The sequence below is a fragment of the Calidris pugnax genome, unplaced genomic scaffold (genome assembly GCF_001431845.1).
Source record: "Calidris pugnax isolate Ruff unplaced genomic scaffold, ASM143184v1 scaffold128, whole genome shotgun sequence".
NCBI lineage: Eukaryota > Metazoa > Chordata > Aves > Charadriiformes > Scolopacidae > Calidris > Calidris pugnax.
This window is the reverse complement of record NW_015090851.1, coordinates 18940-43795: the sequence shown is the minus strand read 5'-3', so window position 1 is coordinate 43795 and position 24856 is coordinate 18940. Positions and strand designations below refer to the sequence as shown.

Genomic DNA, 24856 nt, shown 5'->3' with positions numbered 1-24856 from the left:
GGGGGGGGCCCCCCCGGGGCGGTGCAGGCCCGTCCCCGCCCCTCCTCTCCCGCTGGCGGCGGTGTGCGCGGCCGGGCCCGGCACAGGCGGGAGGCGGGGCGGCCGCCCGCCCGCCCGCTCTCCCGATCTCTCTCCGCCCTCAGCGCACGGCCCGGCTGAGGCGCGCTGCCCACAGCCCTCGCGGAGCGCCCAGCCCCAGCCGCCACCGCCGCCCGAGCCCCGCTGCCGCCGCGGCCCTCCCGCTTCGCCCCCATGGAGGATTACCACAAGCCCGACCAGCAGACCCTGCAGGCCCTGAAGGACACGGCCAACCGGCTCCGCATCAGCTCCATCAAGGCCACGACCGCCGCCGGCTCCGGGTGAGTGAGGCAGGCGGGCTGCCCTGCGGCGAGCCGCGCTCCTGCATCCCGGCTCCTCCATCCGTTGAGCGGTGAGGAGGGGCTGCCGCCGGCTCCCTCAGCCCCTTACCCGCTGCCCGGCGACACACCGGCGTCTCCCGAGGGCGGATTCCCCCTCGCACCCCTCGCTCTTTGCTGAGCACCGAGCGGGCGGGGCTGCCGGGGGCCCGCCGGTGCCTCCCGCCGATGGGATGGGGAGGGACGGCACCGCGGGAGGGGCGGCCAAATCCCCTGTTTCCCCCGCTCCGGGACCCCTGCGGCACCCCGGGGGCTTCGGGTGAGGGCGGTTGGTGTGGAGGTGCTACCTCGGGAAATGGCGGCGGCGGGGGAGGTGTGGGGCTCCCGCCGCCAAAGGCCCGGCCCGGCCCCGGGGGCGACATCGCCCCGCCGCGGGGCCACCTCGGTCACCGGGGCCGGCGGGGGCTGTGGGTGCGGAGAGAGGCCGGGAATGCTAAGCTGATGCAGGACTGAAAACCAAAGAATTTGTGCCCGAGGCGCAAGCGGTTTCTTTTTCATTTCGTGCCCGTCAGTTGGAACTAATTCCGCACAGAATTTCAAGCGAGCCCAAGCGGGATTATCTGTGAAATGCCCGCGGTCCCAAATGGGCAGTTTATTCAGGCCTCTGGACAGGATTTAGCGTGGGCTCTGATGTGTGCAGATTCCAGGGTTATCCTTCCTTTGATCGTGCTTTACCTATGGAAAAAAAAAATCTCTGCAAACAATCAGCTTTTACCCGTGTAAAATTAAAGCCATTTTTTCTGCTTGAATAATACATTTGAGTGCTTCCACATAGGCTGCTGACCTTCTTCCTTCTTTCTTTTTTTATTACTATACATCTTGTTGCAATTTCCTCCTTTGGACCTCATTGAAACTGGCTGTAGTGTTTAAAAAAAATTAAAAAAAAATTGAAGGGATCCTTGGGATGCTGAGGTTTGTGTGGAGAAAAGCAACGTGCAAAATATTTTAAAGCAGCTGCTTTGAATTGCCTTGCACTTTCCAGCCTGTGCCTGGCATGGGCTGCCTCACATGGCTCTTTCTCCAAGCGAACAGAAACTGAACTTTACTCGTTCCTTGTGCACACAGCAAAGGAAAATGCTGCTTCAGTTCCTCCTGTAAAATGGAGCGTTGGGACACTGCGAACCTCTCAGCTGGCCAGAGGAGGGGATTTTTACAAAGCCATAGCTTGTTTGGTCCAGTCTGAACAGAGATGTACAGGACACCCAGCAATCCCTCTTTTAATTCTGGGTTTGTTCCAAAGCCATGATGTGCAGGCAGTATTACACAAGCCTGTGTGAAGCTGTAGGTAAGAAAAACTGTGCTAAATCGACTTAGTAGACCTTGGGCTTCAGTCTTGAGCTTCTAGTGTGTGTTTTAAGTAGGCCATGGAAATGTATGGTATCGGTTGTCTTATTTACAGATAAAATTATTTCTGTGTTTTGTCTGGTACGCTATTAAAGAATAAGGATCTTGCTACAGCCTTTGCTTCTTTCCTCTGGTCCGTGAAACTTTACAGTGAAACCGTTTTCCCTGTACTGGTGAAGCAACAGTAAAAGTGGTTTTACTCAAGTTTTTTGTTCCTCCAACACTGAGCACTTCTTGCACAAAGGCGTTTCATTAATCACTGTAGTTTCAGAATAAGCACTAGGGTTGTGTAGATTCTGAAATTATTACACAACCTGATAATGAGCAGATTATGAAAGATGGGCCTTGGAGGGAAGACACTGTTGACAAATCATATATTTTCTTAATAAGATTTGGTTGCCGAGATGATGGTGTAGTGATGTGCCTGAAAGAAAAAGACATTCAGAGTCTGTTGCAGGGTTAGGCAAATCACATCCCTTTCTAAAACAGCTACACGTTATGAATGTGTCTTCCAAAACCTGAGCGAGACAGCAAGCTTTGCTTCAATTGCTGACATACATGACGAATGTAGAAAGATCTTTGAATGCAAGTTAAATTTAAATAGAAGCTTACCGTTAATAAAAAAAAAAGGGGGGGACCTTACTGAGGAAATTTGTGTTTGTCAAAGGTGTAGTTTGTAAAACTGAAGGAAATACTTGCAATAAAAGCACTTCAAACAAAACAGGACCTGCCTGCTTCTTTCAAGGAAGTAATTTCTGTAAACCGTGGCATGTATTGCAACAGAACAAGTGGTTCTGTGGTAGGTCTGACACACCAGTTCTTTGCAGTCTTTACTTGTACTAACTTTTGTTAAAGAAAGAGCAGCCTTTGTCTGAACAAGAGCTAAAAGATCAGGCGGTCTCATCCCGAAGATGCTCAAACGTGTAGCTTTGAGTACTTTACCAGCTGTAGTGGAAAAGTTCAGTGAACTGGAAACAAAAATGTGCTTAAAATGCCTTAGGTGGTAAAAAAAATTTGATTGTTAGTTGCAAAGATTGAACATAATTGCTTTTGGGTGTGGAACAAGTTTTTCTTTTAGATAAGTAGTGCAGACGCTTTAATCAAAACTGGTAGGGTCTTTTTTATAGCTAATGATAAATTTCTGCAGTTTTTAAACAGCGCCTATCTTCCTAGAATTAGATGGTTAAATTCTTAAAAGTGGAATTTGCAAGAGTTTCTTAGGAGGTAGTTGAGTTTCATAACACATGCTTGCACTCTACATGTGTTACAAACTATTTTCTTTTTTATTTTTTTTTTAGCTTTTCTTTCAGTCGGTGTGCCATTTTAACATTCCACCGCTGTTCCTTTTGATTGAAATATGTAGATGGAGCTAATATAAATGGGTATAGAGTAATAAAAAAACCCCACGAAAGTATGTTGGAGGAATTATTTTACTCTTGAGTCATGTGGATCCGGAATTTCAGTGTTCTAATGTACTTTAGTTTGTTTTCCTGCTAAAGGGCTATATTTCAGAGTTTAAGGCAGTTCTCCAGTGGGAGCCTTCTGGTGGAGAAGCGTGTTGATCGGGCCATCACCACCACAAAGTTCTAGGTTGTTCCTCAGTTGGGAACAAAATGGGGAAGATTGTGTGAGACCAGTGGCGGTGACTTGCTGTGGGTTTTTCTCCCCTTGTACAATACTCCAAATACGCTTTGCTAAGGATTAGCAAGGAGTTATTTTAACAGAACCTATTAGAAAAGTGTGAGTCATTAGAAGACCAGTAGATGTAGTTAAGATGACTGTATTTACAGAAAATTGTGTAGTTGATTTTGGAATGATTTCTGATACCCGATACCAGTTAAATTTTGGGTGACTTCTGTTAGTAGCAAGTAATTTAATTAACCTGTAGTTTTAATAAGATTTTTTTTTTTTTCAGTTTTCAGGTAATTTATTAAAACTTTCTACCTTCTTTTTTTATTTCCACACGCTACCATTTTAGGTTGTTTAAAACTTTTTTTACCAAGACCAGGAGTTCATAGAAGTATGGTTAAGTATAAAGTTAATAAAATTAAAGGAATGAAAGCTTTAAACAAGCATGTAAGGCTTATTCATTAACTCAAATACATATTTACTAATATGTTTGAACCATGGTTTAAAGCTAATTCTTTTGGTTCCCTGTGTGTGAATACTTACTAAGGGATGGACACTAACCGTAATTCATATTTTGCTAGTGTTTTGCATGTTCGTATTCTCTTATTTCAGCACTGGGACGTTGGGAGGGAAGGTTTATTACTACCAGAAGAGAATATTCTGATTAAAGTTCTAGTGAAAGTGTTGTCTAATCCTAACATGCATGGTAAATGTACATGCGGGAAACAAAATGAAATGTGACACTTTCATAGTAAGTTTGTCCTGTTTTACAAGTAGGGTCAAATATTTTAAGAGTAAGGTGTTAAAGATGAAAAAATAAACATTGGTAGAAGAGAAACTGAGATGACACTGCAGGTTATCTGCAAAGCTGATGTGGATTTCTGCAGCTATAACCTTCTTACTCTTCATCATTCATTTTCCTGTGCTTCAGTAGCAATCACTGATGTAAAGAGTGATCCTGTTCACACCAGTAAAATCTGAAAAATGCTACTTTCTGCACTCCATAAAGGTTTTTAAAGAACCTTCTTACCCTTTTTAAGCTTTACTGCAAGTGAAACGCCAAGGCTGATACACTCAAATGGTACCATTCCTTCAAGATGCATAAGAATTACAGTGATTGTTATTTAAATTATAGTAATATAATAAAAGTAATTGTGTGCCCATCTATTACACTTCAAATGACATACAGTCCTTATATTGGAATAACTCAATATTTACCACTGGGAAACAACCCTTTCTGGGTAACTTTGCATTTGTTTGTATGTTACTGTACCATATGGTATAGTTGCTTCTGAAGCGTCCTGTGTATTTTTTCTAAGGCAGGTTATAGTTGAAGTACTAATTTGCTGAAAATTGTTGCAAAAGTCATCCCAGATAGTTCACTGGGAGAGACTATCTCAGGTGCTTATAAATGTTTGATATACCAACTAGTTCAATTTTTCAAACTGATAGAGATGTAAATGTAGAAAATTTTGGTTCCTCTCTCAGCCAAAGATTAAGGAAATTAGTGTTTTACAATGTGCATCTGGGTGTTTGCTGGAGACAGTAAATTTCTGTGTCCAGTTTCAGTATAAGATGAAACGCAAGAATTGTATTACTCAATGCCCTCTTTAGAAATCAGAATTCTAGTTCTATCAACTCTAACAGAAAATAAATATTTTTTTTAAATGGTATTTATGTTATACAGTTCTAAATGTTCCAGAACTTTCTGTGAAAATTAATCTTGCATTACCAAGCCCTGCCTGTGCAACAGGGCCTCAACAAGTCCTGATGCCACACTTCTAATTGAGTGAGTGGCTGAAGTACTATGGAAAGCTGTCTCTGTTTCCCCTGCATCAGTGTGAATTTCTGCCCGCAGATAAATCAGTAGAGAATGGTTTCAGGCCCAGGGCCGTACTGGTTCCTGTGCTTCACAGTCACTCGTTAGGGTGGTGTGCCTTGGCGTGAAGAACAGAGAGCTCTAAAAGATGTGTCCTTGAGCTGTCACCAGGGTCTATCTTTTAACATCCACTTTAAACAGATAAGAAGGCTCCCTTTGTCTCAAAGTACAACTAATTGGCATTGGGATAATGGTAGAAGGGATGGGTTATCAAAACCACTTAAGACTGTATTTTAATGTTGAGGTGTAGGGGACTGGTAAGTGATATTTTGTCCTAAGCAAACAATAACAAGAAGTGGTAATCTTGGCTCTGTCTTGACTTGCAGCCACCCTACATCATGTTGCAGCGCAGCAGAGATTATGTCTGTGCTGTTTTTCCATACCATGAGGTACAAAGTGCAAGATCCCAGAAACGCCAGCAACGACCGGTTTGTTCTTTCCAAGGTAAAATCACAACTGTTGTGCTTTACTGTTACAGTCTGCTTAGTAAAGAGCTGTCTGGAAATTAAATTGTCTTCCTTGACTTATGCTTGCACCTGCACAGAAGTCTAGTGAAAATATTTGAAAGCTTGGAATTTGTCTACTTCAGAAAGACAAATAAAAGCAGGTTAAGTTGTAGCATAACTCAAAAATAATTAAAAAGTGTCTGTATAATGTGTCTTGGTAAGTCTTGACTATGTTAAATTGTTCTAATATTAAGTAATAAAAGTTACATTGTCTACCAAAATCTATCAAGAAATATTAATGTTTTATTTTGGCATGACCAATTTTCTAACCCGTCAGTCGCAGCTAGCTTTTGTGCCCTGCTTGTTAAATGCAGCCGTGCTCTGATGCCTTCAGTCATGTTACAATGTGCACTAATTACTGTCAGCTTTTCAGGGAGCATTATATGAAAGAGTTATGGTAGGCTACTGGGTAGTTTGCATTTCTACTGTGCCAGTATGATGTTAAAGTCAGTACTACTTCTGAAACCACTGTGTTAGAGAAAACACATAAAACCACAATCTGGAGTGGCCATTAGTATTTCTATCCCCTTTTGCATTATCACAGGGATGCTTCGATCGTATGACATAAAGGCAGTTGAGGGGCCTTTAGGAAACATAAAGACATAAAAAATGGCAGGTGAAGTATTCCAGCGAGGCAGATTCCATCTTTGAGTCAGTTCCTCACTTGGTGACTCACAATAGTGCTGCAGAGCTGATGGTGAATATCCTTGCATTGGATATAACTATTGCCACTTCTAATTGCCATTCCAGAATAAGTAATTGGATGAGCAGTGAACGTTGCATTGCAAAAGTGTTCTATAACTTGATCCCTTTGTAGTGGATGTAAGAACCTGATTCCAGGGTTTGTCAGCTTTGTAGCATTTTGCCTGTATACTAGGATATTATGAAACTTGTACTTTGCTTAAAAGTTCTGTTTCTCTCTAGGGTCACGCAGCACCGATTTTATATTCTGTTTGGGCAGAGGCTGGATTTCTACAAGAAGCAGAATTACTGAACTTGAGGAAAATTGATTCTGTCTTAGAAGGACACCCAGTACCAGTGAGTGCTCCTAATCTTTGATAAAAGATGATGTTTTCTATAAAACAAGAAATATGTGTATTTTGCAGCGATTCTTGGTGACCAGCTACGATACAGGAAAGATAAAGACTTATTAAAAGGATGATGATATTTATGGCTTCACAACTGAATCAGTGCTTGCATTTGAATGAGTGGGCAAAAATGATATTTATTGTAGTAAAGTTCCCCTGCAGTCCTGTATGTCAGTATTTCTCATTTTAAAAAGGTTTACATAAAGCTCTGACATTGCTTTTCTTGTCCTTTAAGAAGCTTTGAGGTATTTCAGGAGTTTATATCCTGTTTGGTCACCTCATTAGTCTTTCCATTCCCAGCCAGTTGTTTCAAATAATTCTTTTATACACAAAATCATCAATTCTTAACTTTTGCCACCCAAGGCATAGCAGAGAAATCCCTGGGACACGGGTACCATCCTGTCTCAGAGGGCCTAGTTGGCTTGTGACGCTGATCGTTAAGGTACATGCATTGCAGGGAAAGGAGGGGAACAGGGCAAGATTTGGAGGGACCTGCACTGTAGGGCTGAGAGGCTCAATTCTGATGTATGTTGAACCATCTCCTAGCACTGGAATTTAGTTCCTCTGTTTCTCAAACCAGGACACTGTAAAATAATCATTGTGTTTTTATTTCCAGAGACAAGCGTTCACTGATGTGGCTACTGGATCCCTTGGTCAGGGTCTTGGTGCTGCGTGTGGGATGGCATACACTGGCAAATTCTTTGACAGAGCCAGGTAATTCCATCTTCATGATTCTATTTTGTGAAAAGATACTATATTCTTACCTCAATCAGGAAAAAAAAACCAACTCCTTAATTCCCCATTCTCAAACCTAATTTCAAATTCAACTTTTAAATGATAGATTACTAGCCTGATAAATACAAAGCCATTGCCAGTGAAACTACCAAGGATTTAAAGATTAGCAAGAATCTGTGCATATGTGTGTATCTTTTGTAACCAGCCAGTGTTGCAAGGTGATGTTCCTGAACAGAGAAGACAGTAAGTTGTTGGAGCAGCCTCTAACTTCCAGAGAGTAACTGACAGCAGTTTGGAGACTGATGTGTGTCCCCTTAGAAGGAAGATGGAAACTAGAGATGCGCCTGTTCAAAGTCAGATGACAAATAATGGAGAACATGTATCTAGATAAGGAGCTGTTATGGTCAATAATAGCACCATTGAATCATAAAGTAGGGCTTCAAAATGTTATCAGAAAGGCACTCGACTCCATAGAGACAAAAATGACTGCTTCTGCCATTTGTTTTGTGGACAAGAAAAGTAGATGTCTAAAGGCAAATCTGTATGAGGAGGAAAATAGCCTGATGTGGTTGATATATTTTATGTGACAGTTCTAGTACATTCGAGCATAGGCTGCCCAGTTAATGTGCCCTACACTTCACTAGCTTGAAATCATTTCTGTGAAAGATGACTTGCTGATTTTAATTGAGTTTAGCAGATGCTACGTGTGGAAAAAATCTAACCAGTGCTTACATGAGAGAAGAAAAAGGTGGTCTTTCATGCAGTACTGGGGAGCAGCTTACATGGAAGGAGTTCAGATTTAGCTGAAGGCAGGTGGGGTTCAGATCAAAAGTCTGTTATAGCTTAATGTCTAATAAAAAAAAATTGCTAAGAGCTATTTTGGTTATCTTGTTTTAAAATTATATATTTGGAGGCTAATTTACTATTATTTTTTTTTAATTCTAATAGGTAATAAACATTTATAAAGCTTTGTCATCCAAAAAAAAAAAAAAAGGGGTAGTAGAAGAAAAATACAGTGGTGAATCCCAGAGAGATTAGGCAATACTCCTGCCAGCCGAGTTTTACCTCAATGAAAAGCTTCAGTGTTTGGAGAAGAAGTCTATGAAGTCACACCATGCTGGTTATCCTGAATTCTGAATTTAGTTGTGCAACAGAGTTTAATCCATATTTGAGTTCCTCATCAATTTATAATTTCCTGAAATGAAATTATTGGTTGTCCTTCCAGGGAGTGTGTGGTAAGGAGGAAGCAGCCGGTAGCCCTTGGTGCATTGTTAGTGATCCTGCTGAGTCACAGTGACAGTGTGCAGTGAGCCTGTTCAATCAAGCCTTGCAATAGGAGGCTTAAAACCTGATTTTTCTTAAGACAATGGTTTGAAAAGGAGTACAGTATTTCTCATCTTTTTTTTTTTTTATACATGTAACAGCTCAAAAGTGTTTTAATTTAATTTGTCTAAGGTTATGTAAGGTTATCTGAGGTGAATGCATTGAGCAATGGGAGTTGAGTTTGGCATAGAAAAAGCAGTGAATTCTCACCATGAATTGTTAGAGGGCTTTTGATTTTGATTTAGTTTTGCTTACTCGTCAACCAATTATTTTTTTGTTAATTTCTTCTTCTAGCTATCGAGTATATTGTCTGCTTGGAGATGGGGAGTTATCTGAAGGCTCTGTTTGGGAGGCAATGGCATTTGCTGGGTTTTACAAGCTTGATAATCTCGTTGCTATATTTGATGTTAACCGGCTTGGACAAAGTGACCCTGCTCCTCTGCAGCATCATGTTGAAATTTACCAGAAACGCTGTGAAGCCTTTGGGTATGTGGTTGGAAGAGGCTCAGAATAGTCTCCCATTTGAAACTATATGTTTTATTTGCTTTAGAGGAAAAATAAAAGGACTGCTAACTCAGATAAATTTGCTAGAGCATCTTAAAGCAGTTTTTATCGCATTAATCATGTAATCCATGATAAAAAATTTCCAGATACAATAGCAGCCATACAAATTATGATGGCGCATTTTTATTATTTTAATTAACTTTCATCGGCAGTTTTTAGATTCATTTCTAGATGTCTGATTTGCTCTTGTGATTAAAAATGGCTATTATGTCTGAAGAAATCTAGGGTAACTTACTTATCTGTGGGCTGTGAATTTTGCTAGTAGCTGTTACTCCCTCCGTGTTTCATTTTGTGTTATAAAAAAGGGACTATGACATTTTATGATCTCGATTGCTAGTTCATGCTCCTGCCATACATTGGGTCTCTTAAAAAGATGCTGGACTGGAATTAAGTTAGTATTCGTTATTGTTACTGCTAACTACCAGAGAGTGTCACATGCTAAAGCCCTTTAGAAAGAGTTGATCTGTTTGTGTTCTTAGCTGGCACGCTATCATCGTTGATGGACACAGCGTGGAGGAGCTTTGCAAAGCCTTTGGCCAGGCCAAACATCAGCCAACGGCTATCATTGCAAAGACTTTTAAAGGCAGAGGCATATCAGGTAATAAAACATCTATTACTTTGCATAAACGTGTGTATATAATAATATATAACTAGTGCTGCAATAAAGTTGCAATCATTAAAAAAACACGGTTTAACATTTCGTTAGAAAAAGGTTGGTATTCTATCAGCTTTTTGACTTGATCACACTACTATACAATCTGAAAACTCAGAATTTTGTGCTATTGGGTTTTTTTTTTTCTTTGTTACCTTTTCTTATGGAGGACCTCAGATTGATGCTTCATTGGAAGCAGGCAAAGACGTGGCTTGCAGTTCTTCACATTTTCCATCCAGGTGCACTTCCATGTTGACTGGGCTTGTACAGATCCCCAGTTGCAGAGTAGGATTTTCTCTGCTGTCAGCTGTTCTTCAGATGTTACTCTTTCAAAGGTCTTCTTGGAGTTCATGGTGCCTCTAAGATCCTTTTGTAGTTTTCACGTGGTGTGAAACTTACCTAAATATCATTGTACCTACACATGAGCAACAGCATGCAGAAAGTCTTTCAAACTCTTCATACTTCTCAACAGCATTGGTGCTAAGAAAATGATTTTGGTTCTTGAAAGTGAGATGTGTGCCAGCTACTGAGTGTTGTAGCCATAGAACAGGGTAAATGCATATTCAGTGTGTCAGGGGTTGCCACAATTCTGTTCAGCCACAGCTTTTATAGCAGCACTCTGAAGTTTTCTTTCTGAGCAGATAAATATTAATAACAGGAGTGAATATCTTCATTCCTTTTCATTGAATAAGCAAGAAACATTTATTATTCTTAGTCATTTACTCAGAAGCAGCTATCAGCCAGAGAGGTCATTCTGCTGTTAGTGCCGGGTGCACAACGATAAAGAGTCACCAGAAGCTATTAAAATAAAGCTGTAAAACCTCAGCTCTTGTTTGAATTAGACAGCTTGGTTAAGTCTTGTTTGAGACTTACCTGAGTTTGTTTGTTTAGGCCTAGCTGTTGAAATTTCATGGTAACTGTTCACACTGATTTACTGTTTACTTCTTGCTACACTAATGGACCAGGGCTTTTTAGGTGCCAATTTAAGAACAATTTCAGTAGAAGACACTGGAATTTCATCACTAGTTTGGAATATATGGAATTTGACTGTTTCTCTTATGTATTTCAACATGTCTGTCTTAATGCAATTGAATACTATTGACATTTGTTACAGTTGGGATAATAAGGAAGTTCTTCCTTGGAAGACTATACTAGACTGTCATACTCCACTGCACTTTTATCTTAGTAAAACCTGTAGCTAAAAACTCTTAATAGTTTTAATCTTTTTCTTATTTGTAACATAATTTTAAATATGCAGGTGTTGAAGATAAGGAAAGCTGGCATGGAAAGCCCCTGCCAAAAAACATGGCTGAACAAGTCATTATGGAAATAGATGACAAAATTCAAAATAAGAAAAAGCTTTCTCCAGCCCTCCCGGAAGAAGATGCACCTATAGTAAATATTAGAAACATTAAGATGCCATCTCCACCAACTTACAAAGTGGGAGAAAAGGTACTCCCTTTCTTTTTCACTGTTTGTTAGGTATCTTTGAAGTGTGAGCCTGTTTAATGGGTGGCAGAAGGTTTTGTGTTACCCGTTGCCATGATTTCAACTACCCACCTCTTCTCTCCTGAGTATCCTGGTAAATACCAACCTCTGTGGTGTGACACAGACATTCCACTCGCTGGGTATTGAAAAGATATATTAAAATATAAAGACTCAAATCACTTTTCTGCATTTTGTGATCACTATCAATTATCCAAAGTATTTTATGTATATTTAAGATTGGAGAAACTCCATGAGGTTCAGTGAATTTCCATGAGTGGAAACCAAGGCTTTCAAAGTTTCCTACCGGATTGGTAGGGACCTGCTGATTTCAGCACAGATATGTCTCCTGATGCTTTGCTGTATTATTTATTTTGTTTACTCTTCTATGTGTCATTGTTCTCATACGTACTTTTGATACATGTAAATGGTTTTGGTCGTGTTTTAGTTTAGGTTTTTTTAATTGTATGTGCATGCACACATTGGAAAACAAGAAAATGAGGGGAAAAAAAATACTTCTAGAAACAGAAAGTTTTGACAGTACTGCTGATTTTTCTTTTCCTAGTGGGCTACCCGCAAAGCTTACGGAGTTGCACTTGCGAAACTGGGCCATGCTAACGATCGAGTGATTGCTTTGGATGGAGACACAAAGAACTCTACCTTCTCAGAGCTTTTTAAGAAAGAACATCCCAGTCGCTACATCGAATGCTACATTGCTGAACAGAACATGGTAACTGCTCTCTGAGTTTTATAAAAAACTGGTGTTACACAGCTACATTGCTGAACAGAACATGGTAACTGCTGAGTTTTATGAAAAACTGGTGTTACACAACAGGATCTGAGACCTTTGAGTCTGAGTCTTCAGAGTGGGGTTTTACTACTTGCTTTTCACATGTGTCTTTATGGATATTTAATTTGACTTGCTCACTTCTTAGTGAAAATCTAGGCTATGGCAAAAGCTTATAAATGTAATACACCAGGATGCTTCTAATCACTCTTTCCTAAATCCCCCTGTATTTATTTTTGTGGTCATATTGTCTGCACTTCAGCAGAACAGGAAGAGATGGCAACATGTAAACAACAGCAATACTTTCCACAGTGTGATTTGTAGAGATTTAACTCTAAAAAGGTGGTTCCAGTGGTTTGGTTTTGGTTTTGTTTATCACAGGAAATGGGAGTGTCACAGTGTAACAATGAGTTCTACCCTACACTGGTCTCTAAAGATGAGGAGAGAGAAACAGCTAATAAATTTAGCCTGATGCCATTTGTACAGAAAGGACTAAAATAATTTGATAACTCATTTGTTTCACTGAATCTCCAGTTGCCACCTGTACGGTTTCACTGAAGCAAATGAAATTAAAGGCACAAATTTAGGCAGGAATTTGTTGTTGTCTTTAATGATTTATAATCATGAACTGTCTCTTCCAAACTTTATACTAGGGCAGTTTCATAAGCTTGAGTCAGGCATTTTGGAATTACATCAACTTAGGAGAAATCTGCCATGAAAAGCAGACTGATTTCTGTGTGAACTATATGTATGGGGTAATTGTAGTGATAAACAATTTAAGGACCTTGTTCTAATTTCCATTGTGCTGAAGAAAGGCCCTTTTAGTAAATCCATTCCCACATTGTGCTGAAGAAAGGCCCTTTTAGTAAACAACAGTCTAAATAATACAGGTAAATCCATTCCCGCTTAGTAAGGATAATTTTTGTCTGCTGGAGATAATAAAACCATGTCCTTCAGACTGGAAGTGTAAGCCTTTGATCCAGGAAAAGAAAGAAGGGGGGATAACTTAAAACTCTGAATGGCTGCTTGGAGCAGATGAAGAAAAGAAACTGTAAGGATGTAAGGATGATGAGAACAGCTAGCAGCCTGAGGCAAGGAGCAGAGGAGATGCTGGAAGATAGATACTGAAAAAGGGAGTTGCCTCCTTTCTTTTTTGGAAAGGACAAAAATGAAGAGCAGGACTGGACAGATTAAAAATCTGCATTGAGAGCTTCTTGCTAATGTTTACAGTAGGAAGTTCCATGGATGGTTGGAACCATCCAAGAGATGGATGATCTCTTAGAAAGACAATCGACAAGTGAGGAATTCACTGTTCTTGTGCAATCTCCCTCTTTTCAGGTGAGCATTGCCGTTGGTTGTGCCACTCGTGACAGAACTGTTGCTTTTGCCAGCACCTTTGCTACTTTCTTCACACGGGCGTTTGACCAGATCCGTATGGCTGCCATCTCCGAGAGCAACATCAATCTCTGCGGGTCGCACTGCGGTGTCTCTATTGGTAAGTTACCAGTTTGGCCCGATAAAAATAGAACCTTTCCCTACAAGTTTTTCAACTGTACAACTATAGAGTGATATAAAGAGATTGGACTGAAAGTGAGGAGCTTAGATTCCTTTCCATCCTTGCAGTTGGCATCCTATGTGATGAAATTAGTCATGTAGCTTTGTTTCCCACTTCCTAAAATGAGAAACTAATGATACTTATTGTTGCACAGATGCTCTTGTCTGCCAATCCCAAAACCACTTTGCAAGGGATAAATATTTTGGTTTATTACGCCTTTGAAGAGCACAGATTTGAAATAATTGCTTCACCTTATCTTGGTATTTCTTACTGCTTGAGCAGTTGATGTGTTGATAAAAAAAACCCCAAAACCTCAAAGTACTAATGCAATGAGAACTGTGAAGCTGTTATATAATTCAGGAAATTGGCAGTACCTTCTCTGGTCTTTGCTTCCCATTGTAACTGTTTGGTATGTGTCAGATCATATTGGCATTTGAGTTTTGGTTTGAGGGAGGAAGGGAGTTTTGTTTTTTTAATGAAATGCACAGACATCACCCATGAAAACAGGAGCAGACTTGCATAGCAAGAAGAAAAATACCAGTAGACATTCATGCTTGAAAAACTCCTAGGTATTTATAGTGGAAAAGGAGAGGGAAAACTGACAGGGGTAGTAAATTAAGGCTCTTTGCATACATTGATATTTCAGTTGATTTAATAGTTTTGGCTGGCAGTATGGTTTGGAGGAGGGTTGGGTTTTTTTGTTTAAAGCAAAATAGTTCTTGCTTGTAATATTGGTAAAGATTTAAAGATGCTTCATAAACATGTGTAGTCTCATCCAGAACCTCAAGCTTAACTCAAGCAGCAGTAGAGAGGATGCTTTAGTAGTGGAGACTGTAAGTAGAGTTATATCAGATTATGGCTTGTGTATGTCATTAGGGGAGGGATTCTATTACAAGCCTCTTTCTTTTTAAAATCAGTCCTCCCAACTCATCATAGTCTAGTTCAATCCAGTTTAAGCCTTTTAGCAAGCAGCAAAGGGTGTTGGTGCAAAAGCCAATTAGCTTTGGTCTTTGCTCATTTAAGAAGATAAAACTCCTTTGGGTTACCTGAATTGTCTGCTAGAACTCCACTTTCAAGTTTCAGTTTTCAGCACTTGAAATGTTCTGCTGGGAGCTGTGATTGTGAAGTGCATACTTAGATTTATAAAGTTGTTTGAGTTACAAATCTGATTTGGGCCTCAACTGTGATTTTCAAAAAAGAATTTGAACCCAAAGTTTTGCAGCCAAGTTGTAAAAGAAAGTAATTCAGAGAAATCCTTTAGCAGTTAAAAAATTCAATTTTAAATGGAAGGGTATGAATTAAGGGTACTTCCTGTTAGAACTGCAGACCTATGTGGGATTCAGAATCATAACTCCATCTGTGGTGGAAACTGAAGTTCCGTGTGTGCAGTTCTAGGTATAGAACTGCTTTTGGGCAGAAGCCTGAGAGTCTGGATTTCTGTTGCATCGAAACTTGGACCGATTAAATTAATGAGAAATAATTATCACAATGGCCTTCTGAACTTGTACTAAGTTCACTCCTAGACCAATAGCTGTTGAGGGATCAAAACATCTAATGAAACATTAAATATATTTTCAAGGTCATAAGAGAATACTGGAAAAGTCTGTATTTTCCAAACTGAACATATAGGGAAAGAAATCATGATGTACATGTGTCAAAAACAGAAATATCAGTTGTTTAGACAACCAGTTTTGTATTCTAGACATTTGATGCTGTTCATATTAAGCACTCACATTTTTTTATTAAGCTATAAATGTAGGTTTTGCAGATGTAATTGAAAATTACTCTCTTTTGATCAGTATTACTTTAAAACCCCATAAATCTGGATTTCGTAAAGATGTGGCCGGCCTCACCTTCATGTTAGCCTGTAAATCACTAGTATGAACTGGGAATGCTGGTTATTACTGGCACCATGTTAGCAAAACAGGACAACCATGAGTACTCTCTTTGCCGTGGGTAAGATTCTGATTCAGATACCTGTTAATTTTGTTCTTGATAGTTTCACTTTTCTTCTATGTATACATCATGTGGGTGGATTTTAGGAAAAGACAATGCCCACTGAGATCCCACTCGCTCAGTCCAAGTGCATACAGATTTAGAAACCCATCTTGAGACATTTTTTCACGTCATGACTGAAAGCTGAGACGCTCTCTTTTCCTGGTTCGTGCTTACTTTATTAGTAACGTATAATGGCAGAGCTCAATGATTGATTTCTTCAACATGTTTCAAGTTCTTCAGAGTTTTGTGCTGCTCTTATGAAAATATTCTCCTTCCTTGTGAACTCGTCCTTCTTGAGTACCAGGCAGTGGGTGCCTGTGGGAAGCGCGTGGCGCTGCGGCGGCTCTGCAGGCCGGGGCACGACTGGTTCAGCGCTCCCTGCACGGGCGGTTTGGAGCAGCGCCGTTCCCAAAGCACCATTACATCAGGCCACTGGGGGCCTGGGGGTTGAGCTCATTGTTTCTTTAACTGTGGAAAAATCATGGCATCCAGCACAAGTCCTGGCTAATGATTCTTTCTTACAGATCTCCCGTTTATGCCATAAGGCGCTCAAGTGGTTACATTAACAACACAGATGCCCTATTGCTCTTTAAAAGACTTTTTATAGTATTGAAAAATACATACCCTTCATTTAATCTTGAAGTGAGCCTAAGAATTTGAGAGTGGTTGTACCAAGTGCACTCTCCATTTCTGATGGAAGACATGCAATTCTCCTTTCACGTTTCCAGCAGTTTAAACTAGAGGAACACTATTGACAAGTATAAATTTTGCTTGTGCAGCGTCAGTACATGTAAATCTGCAGATGCTCAGATACCTTGTGACTCTGTATCTATACCCTTCCTACTTCGGTTGTCTTCCATTTCTATTGTGTTATTGTTGTATTTTATTTTCTACTTTTTCTTTTTAACCCCAGTTCTCTTTCTTTTTAGCCTCTTTCTATCTTTATTTACTGTTTAGATGGTTCCAAGTTTAAGGAGAAGATGATTCTTTTCTCAAGCAGGTAGACTTGCATGTCCTGTGTGTGCCTGATTTTTTTATTTTTTTTTTTCTTTGTAGTTCTGGTTTGCATTGAACCTCACTGCTGTATTGAGTGATTGTCAAAGTGTGCACTTACTCTTTTGTAACCCTGATTTAATTCTTTTAGGTGAGGATGGGCCATCTCAGATGGGACTGGAGGATCTGGCCATGTTCCGGGCGATCCCCAACGCCACTGTGTTTTACCCAAGCGACGCTGTAGCCACTGAAAGAGCAGTAGAAATAGCTGCCAACACCAAGGTTTGCATCACAGTATTTCTGGGCCAGAGAATGATTTATTTATTATTTTTTTTTAATTCTTTTGTTTCTTCTGGCGTGTTTCTTGCATGTCTCTACCCACATGAATTCTTTCAAAGGCTCCAGCGTGGCAGGGGGATGTTTTCTTTGCATGGAAAGGTTGCAGACATTCTGTCCAGGCTCGTGCAGAATGAACAGTCTGGAATGCTGTGGGCCAGATTTGGAGAGATGTAAATGATTACACAACTATTGCGGTTTAGATCTAAATTGGCTCAGGAATAAGGGCAAGTGTAACTCCCTTGTTGGTCTTTAGCAAACTTACAGAAAGCACACTCATAGTATGATATCTCTGGGGCCAAAATTGAAGCTGGATGTGGAAAGATAAATTTATCTTGAGGATTTCGATCATCAAGTGCCTGTACATGAAAGCTCAGGAGTCAGGTCCTCTGGTAACCTGGGACAGTCTGCAACTCTTGGAGATACTGAGAGCTGGTGCTTATGCCAGTTGGCAGTCTCACTGGTCATCTTTTGCTCCTTTGCTGCCAACGATGGATTGCAGTTAACTTCCACTGTGGCTGAAGACAACTAAAGCTTCCTGTGGCTGTGACAGAGTTTCTGCTCTCTCTTACCTTCAGCTAATTTGACACTGTAATGGTCAGATGTCATTGGTAGCGTTGGGCCAGATCATCTCCTTGATTGGTACTTCTTTTGGCTGCCACAGCAATTTACCTTGAGAAAGGAGCAAATGATCTGAAAAATGTCAATCTTGCTCGTATGACTTTCAAGTGAAAGAGTGTGCAAGTTTGCCATGTAATGTGTGATGAGTGGTTTGTGAAAAAAGAGCGGGGGTGTTAGGGAAAGGAGTGTAAGGTAGTGTGAGGGAGAGATTGGATTTAAATACTTGTTTGTTACATCTTTTGGAGGAGCATCTGAACATTAACTGATGGAAAGCATTTTCCCTTGCTTCCAGCTGAGCATTTCTTCTTTTGCTTTAAAGTCACTAGAGTAAAATTTGCATATATATGGGAAAGTTCTAAGATCCTAATTAACTGGAGTGGGATTCTCCTACTGATCCTTTCTGATCTTGGAATGCAACAGAAAATTCTAAGTTATCAGCACACTCTAAAAAGAGGTTAACTGTACTGTAATACCTGAAACAACCAGCTATTGAAAAAGGACTAACAAGAATTGGGGAGGAGGGAAGCATAGAAAAGTTTACTCAGCAGCACCAGAGGTAACATAGGAGGGTGAAAACCAGACAAATTGGAAAAAGTCATTTTTGCTGTATTTTTTGCATGGGATTTACAAACTAGAATGTCAATGCCTTTCTGGTTTTATAACTTATAGCATGTTTCCTTCCAAAACAGGGCATTTGTTTCATAAGAACTAGTCGTCCTGAAAATCCTGTCATTTACAACAACAATGAGGACTTCCACATTGGACAGGCAAAGGTAAATAGAACCAGAAAAAACATGCAAAGTTCCTCCTATAAAAGCCCCTTTCCCCCTAAGGCATTCCAATGCCAAAGATTTGATCTTTTTAAGAAAATCTCCAGAAATTTTAGAAATATCAGTAAGGTTTACTGTTAAAAATACATGGAAACATTTTCTTGCAGGTGGTTCTGAAGAGTAAGGATGACCAAGTGACTGTGATCGGAGCAGGAGTCACTCTGCATGAGGCTCTGGCTGCAGCAGAGCAGCTGAGAAAAGGTGATCAGATTATATTTTGGTGGCTTTTTTCCTTTTTTTATCACTTAACACAGCAAAGAAATCAATAGCACTCAGCCTCGCTGCTCACCCTTTGTACTGGTAAACATTAATTCAAATGTTACAGACAGCTGGTCACCTGTTAAGCTGATACAGGGCAACACAGCCTGCCTCTGCCAGTCTCACCTAACTGAGTAGCTCTGCGTTAGCTTAGCAGTGTTAGTGACCATGGAAATAGCCAAACTGATCAGAGCAAAGTCTCCTTAGAATCACTACTCTGTCTGAAAGTGTCCTGCAAGCAGCGTGTGAGAGGAAGTGTGTCAGAGCAGGAGGATCCCTCCCTGGCATGTTGTCTAGGAGGGAGCTGGGGCACCAGCAGCACCGAGCGCAGGGAGGCTGGTCCCAGTTCACAAAGCCCGGTTTCCCAGCTGAGCCACAGCCACCGCACACTGTCACGCAGCGCTGGTGACACGCACTGCCGTCCTCCAGATAGGGTTCACTGCTAACTTGGGTTTTTTGAATGAATGTATCAACTTTTAACTAGCGTGGGAGGCAGTAATTCTATGACAGTGCTCAAACGCACTGACATTTCACAGTGAAGACAAAATCCTTCAATGAAATAAGAAGATAAAGAAACCATTAAAAATCCATCTGTGAGTCAGTAGCCTACACCCAGGAAGAGATTACAAATAGTAGGAGATAATACAATTAATGCTGCCTGTGGCTTATGGGTAGCTTTGTGTGCTGTGTCTAGGTGGAGAGAGATTTTGTCAGGATATTGAGACAGGAGGTTTAGGACAATTTTTTAAATGGCATTTTTAGAACTAGTGTTATTTTTCTGCGCTCGCCATGCTTTGGGATGCTCTGCAAGTGTGAATAACCAGCTACAGAGAGAGAATCCCTTAGTGTAGAGGCAGTGTCTAATACCCAAAATATATTGGCCACTAAAGAGCCGTCTGTCAACATAACATAGGGCTTCTTTGTGCACGATAAGAGTTGGCTCAGTGTTGGACTAGCCAAGATCAAACAAAACCACATGTAATTTGCTATTCTTTATAAACAATCACCATTTGTACATAGCTTTAATGAGCAATCTGGGCCTGCCTTGTGACGACAGGACAAATTCTGGTTTTGATGCCAAGCTTAAGGGTGCTGCGACCAGGGCAGGGGCAGTTCAGACCTGATCTGTGGGCAGCCTGCAGTGAAGAATTCTGAATGCCTACAGACTGAAGAAGCAGAAGGAAATTGTGCTTGAATTGACAATAAAGTTAAAGGTAAAATAAAGTTCTGGGAAAGAAATTGTGATTGACGGTCTGAATAAGAAGGATTTCTAAGACTAGATTCTGTTCTTACCTGTGGGAAGGCCAGTTGAGTTACTGTTTTGCTGTTGGATGCTCCTAGTGACCTTGAGTCACTTATCCAAGGTTTTTCTGCCTCAAGAGTTTTGTCTGTGGAATGGATGGATATTTCTGTCTCACGAACTGCATGAAGAAAGAATACGTACAAAAATTAGGGTTTGGATTCTGTGGTAGACAAACCATAACTACAGATACCTGTGAGTTAGTGTAGGCAGGTTTTGTAATGGCTCTAAAAGATCTTAGGGATCTGCCTGTATAGAATCATAGAATTGTTAGAGTTGGAAGGGGCCTTAAAGCTCATCCAGTTCCAACCCCTCTGCCCTGGGCAGGGACACCTCCCACCAGACCAGGTTGCTCAAAGCCCCATCCAGCCTGGCCTTGAACCTCTCCAGGGATGGGGCATCCACAGCTTCTCTGGGCAACCTGTTCCAGTGTCTCACCACCCTCACAGGAAAGAATTTCTTCCTAAGATCTAATCTAAAACTCCCCTCTCTCAATTTAAAACCACTGCCACTTGTCCTGTCGCTCCACTCCCAATCATTTGCATTGTCTTGCATTCTCCAAATTCATGTTGCAAATAATTTCATTCTATTTCTGCAGAAAAAATCTTCATCCGTGTGATTGACCCCTTCACTATAAAGCCCCTGGATAAGAAGACAATACTTGAAAATGCAAGAGCGACCAAAGGCAGAATCATCACTGTTGAGGACCATTACCATGAAGGTGAGCTGGGTCCAGGGGGTCATGGCCCCCACAGTTGTTCCCCGGGGGCTGGAATCTCAGAGCTTCTCCTGACCTGAGAGAGTCATTCTTTTAAAGCAGAAGAGAGCTTTTAGCATTTTTCTTTATTGTTACTATTAGAAGATGATGCTGAGGGTTGAAAGTTTCCTAAGACAATGGGCTAATCAGGGCTGCCTTTCTGATTAACTTGCCTTGTGTGCCCTTCTGCATGCTTGGTCCAAGTGAAGATTTGATTCATTTGTTCCCAGTGAAACTGTAAATTCCTGTGGCAGTTTCTGCAGTCATTCTGGGATAAATTCTTCTTGCTTTCTCCTGAGCAGATCAGGGCTTGTGAAGAGCCAGAACACTTTATGTCCTCATTGGACTCTTTTTGTTCCTTCTCTTCACTTGGGACAGGCTGCTTCAGTCGGTTGCTGGTGTATGGTGGTGTTCTTAACCTGAGGGCAAAAAGTGCATGATGCATGTGAGAAGGAATTCCTAAGATGATTCCCAAGTAAATCTTAAGATAAAATGCTTCTTGGGAGAAGCAGGATAGTTTTTATATGAGACTCCCCAAGCTTCTATGCCAGGATTTTTATTTACAATCATAGAATCATTTAGGTTGGAAAAGACCCATTAGATCATTGAGTCCAACCGTTAACCGAGCACCACCAAGTTACCACTAAACCATGTCCCTCAGCACCACGTTTACCTGTCTTTTAAATACCTCCAGGGATGGTGACTCAGCCACTTCCTGGGCAGCCTGTTCCAAGGCTTCACAGCCCTTTCTGTGAAGAAATTTTTCCTAATATCCATCCTAAGCCTCCACTGGCGCAACTTGAGGCCATTTCCTCTTGTCCTATCACTTGTTACTTGGGGGAAGAGACTGACCCCCTCTATAGAGCCTTCCTACCATCAAGCAGATCAACACTCCCACCCAACTTGGTGTCACCTGCAAACTTATTGAGGGTGTGTTGGTGTCACCTGCAAACTTATTGAGGGTGCGCTCAATCCCCTCATCCAGGTCATTGACAAAGTTGTTGAACAGAACTGGCCCCAGAACTGGGCCACTTGTGACCAGCCACAAACTGGAGTTGAATCCATAATCTGCTGCCGCTTGCTCTCTGACAGGCCTTGTTTGCACAGGTTTTAGGGCCTTGCCTGTGCAAACATGTCCTGTGAGGATGAGACCGTACGCAAACAGAGAGCAGCTGTTGTGAACTGCGTGTCAGGCTTGTTCCTCCTGGGGAACATCCAGGTCATTGACAAAGTTGTTGAACAGAACTGGCCCCAGAACTGGGCCACTTGTGACCAGCCACAAACTGGAGTTGAATCCATAATCTGCTGCCGCTTGCTCTCTGACAGGCCTTGTTTGCACAGGTTTTAGGGCCTTGCCTGTGCAAACATGTCCTGTGAGGATGAGACCGTACGCAAACAGAGAGCAGCTGTTGTGATTTGCGTGTCAGGCTTGTTCCTCCTGGGGGGGAGATGGAGAAAATGGCAGAGAGACAGCTGTGATCTGTGGCATTAGTAGATATTGTAGATATCTAGTAATAGAAATTAGTAGATATTATGAGAATATTATCCTCCTTTAAGGAGAGCATGACTCTTGCCAGGTATCTGAAGTGAGCTGGTATTATTTCCTAATATCCATCCTAAGCCTCCACTGGCGCAACTTGAGGCCATTTCCTCTTGTCCTATCACTTGTTACTTGGGGGAAGAGACTGACCCCCTCTATAGAGCCTTCCTACCATCAAGCAGATCAACACTCCCACCCAACTTGGTGTCACCTGCAAACTTATTGAGGGTGTGCTCAATCCCCTCGTCCAGGTCATTGACAAAGTTGTTGAACAGAACTGGCCCCAGAACTGGGCCACTTGTGACCAGCCACAAACTGGAGTTGAATCCATAATCTGCTGCCGCTTGCTCTCTGACAGGCCTTGTTTGCACAGGTTTTAGGGCCTTGCCTGTGCAAACATGTCCTGTGAGGATGAGACCGTACGCAAACAGAGAGCAGCTGTTGTGAACTGCGTGTCAGGCTTGTTCCTCCTGGGGAAAGATGGAGAAAATGGCAGAGAGACAGCTGTGATCTGTGGCATTAGTAGATATTGTAGATACCTACTAATAGAAATTAGTAGATATTATGAGAATATTATCCTCCTTTAAGGAGAGCATGACTCTTGCCAGGTATCTGAAGTGAGCTGGTATTACCCTAAGTGCTGGCTATACCACAGTTTTGTTCCAGACTCTGGATCGTGATGGCATCGCTGAGCCTCATCATTTTCTAGCTTATCTTTCAACTCTGGACAAACATTTTACTGCAGATTTGCAAGATGGCAAAATCATCACACTCTGAGGTGATGAACACGCAGTTTACACTGGCAGCTTTCTCTGTGTGGTGCAATCAAGGACGGTCAAGTGCACACGCATCACAAGCCTGAATGCACTGGGAGTGGACATCAGGCTGATCTTACCACCCACATCCGTGGAGGTGCCTCCAGCTGGAGGCTGAGTGTGACTGGTTAAATCACACCATGCCTGGAGCTGTGGAAAGCCCTGCGTTCCTGGATACACCCTACCTGGAATGCAGCACCAAGGTGTCTCTCCTTCCAGGTCTTGGAGCACGTGCTCTTGACACACTAGTCTGGTGTTTAATTCATCCCTGGTACTCCTGTGTCCAGTGTCTCTCCTGCCACCACGCAGCTCCCCGTTGCATCCTTTTTCCCCGTGACTGATGGTGACTCAGTCTGAGCTGAGCTCTAAGCAAAGGTTCTGAACACACTATGTAACTTGGAGAGGTGCCGAGCGGCACGTACAGGCGTTGTCAAAAGATGGAGCTCTTAAGTGCTGCGGGCATAGGTGGGAATTAGGACTTCACTGCATTAAATTCACTTGCAAATTCTTCTCAGTCTAAATATATTTTAAACCTGGCCCTCAGTGTCTGATGCTGAAGTGGTGAGGGCTTCCTGACAGTTCTGTGCCCTTTCGAGGTATATGTTCATTACTGCCAATTTGTAGTTCCTTCAGAAATGTCAGGCTGGTTGCCCTCAGAATGCCTTTGAAATAGGGAATTGTTCTCATTTCACAAATGGACAACTCGGATGTATGTTGCGATTGATGTTTCTCATAAGCACGTGGACTGAGGATGTAACTTGCATGGACCTTTGAGCAGATCCACATGCCATCTATATGTTGCCTGTTGACGCCTCCAGATGCATGTCCCATCTGCCTTTTTCCCCGTAGGTGGCATTGGCGAAGCGGTGTGCGCTGCAGTAGTGGGTGAGCCTGGAATCACAGTCCATCGCTTGGCTGTGTCTCACGTACCTCGCAGCGGGAAGTCAGCTGAGCTCCTGAGGATGTTTGGCATTGACAAAGATGCCATTGTGCAAGCTGTTAAGATGGCAGTGTCCAAATCAAGAAACGCGGAGTAGTTTGAAGCATCCTGTGCTGTGTCCCAGAAAAGTAATGTTCAGAGAAGTACTGTAAGTTTAAGGCAGTTTAAGGCAGGCAAAGGTGCTTTATGTAGAGAGTTCTAATAAAAATACCAGCTTAAAAATCTTCTGGTTTTTAATCTCTTTTTTTCTCTGTGGGGTTTTGTGCCTTGGCTTCAGTCTCTCCTCTCTGCGTTGCCCTCTGGCTGTTCCAAACCAAAGACAAGAGGGATGCACCCCGTTGGCTGGATAATGTCGAAGAGGCAGGAGATGTTCCAGGTCCTGGGGAACCAGCCGAGGCAGGTGGAGGGCCAGCAGAGCTGTGGGGTGGGTGATGAGCCTTGGGTTCAGGAGGGACTTGCTGCACTTGAAGAACAGTAGCTCAGGGAGCATGAGCTCTTTTAAGGA

The 24856-nt window shown here is 41.8% G+C and overlaps 1 protein-coding gene across 1 annotated transcript; it reads left to right on the top strand.

Moving 5' to 3' along the window:
• The first annotated feature begins 112 nt into the window (after window positions 1–112).
• On the top strand, window positions 113–24575 carry TKT (transketolase). Its single transcript, XM_014943235.1, has 14 exons — window positions 113–359; window positions 5595–5712; window positions 6699–6812; window positions 7479–7576; window positions 9215–9406; window positions 9964–10082; window positions 11395–11588; window positions 12187–12351; window positions 13747–13903; window positions 17106–17236; window positions 18601–18684; window positions 18849–18942; window positions 20898–21020; window positions 24261–24575. The coding sequence occupies exons 1-14, from the start codon at window positions 253–255 to the stop codon at window positions 24446–24448; spliced, it is 1884 nt and encodes a 627-aa protein (XP_014798721.1). The 5' UTR covers window positions 113–252; the 3' UTR covers window positions 24449–24575.
• Window positions 24576–24856: the final 281 nt, after the last annotated feature.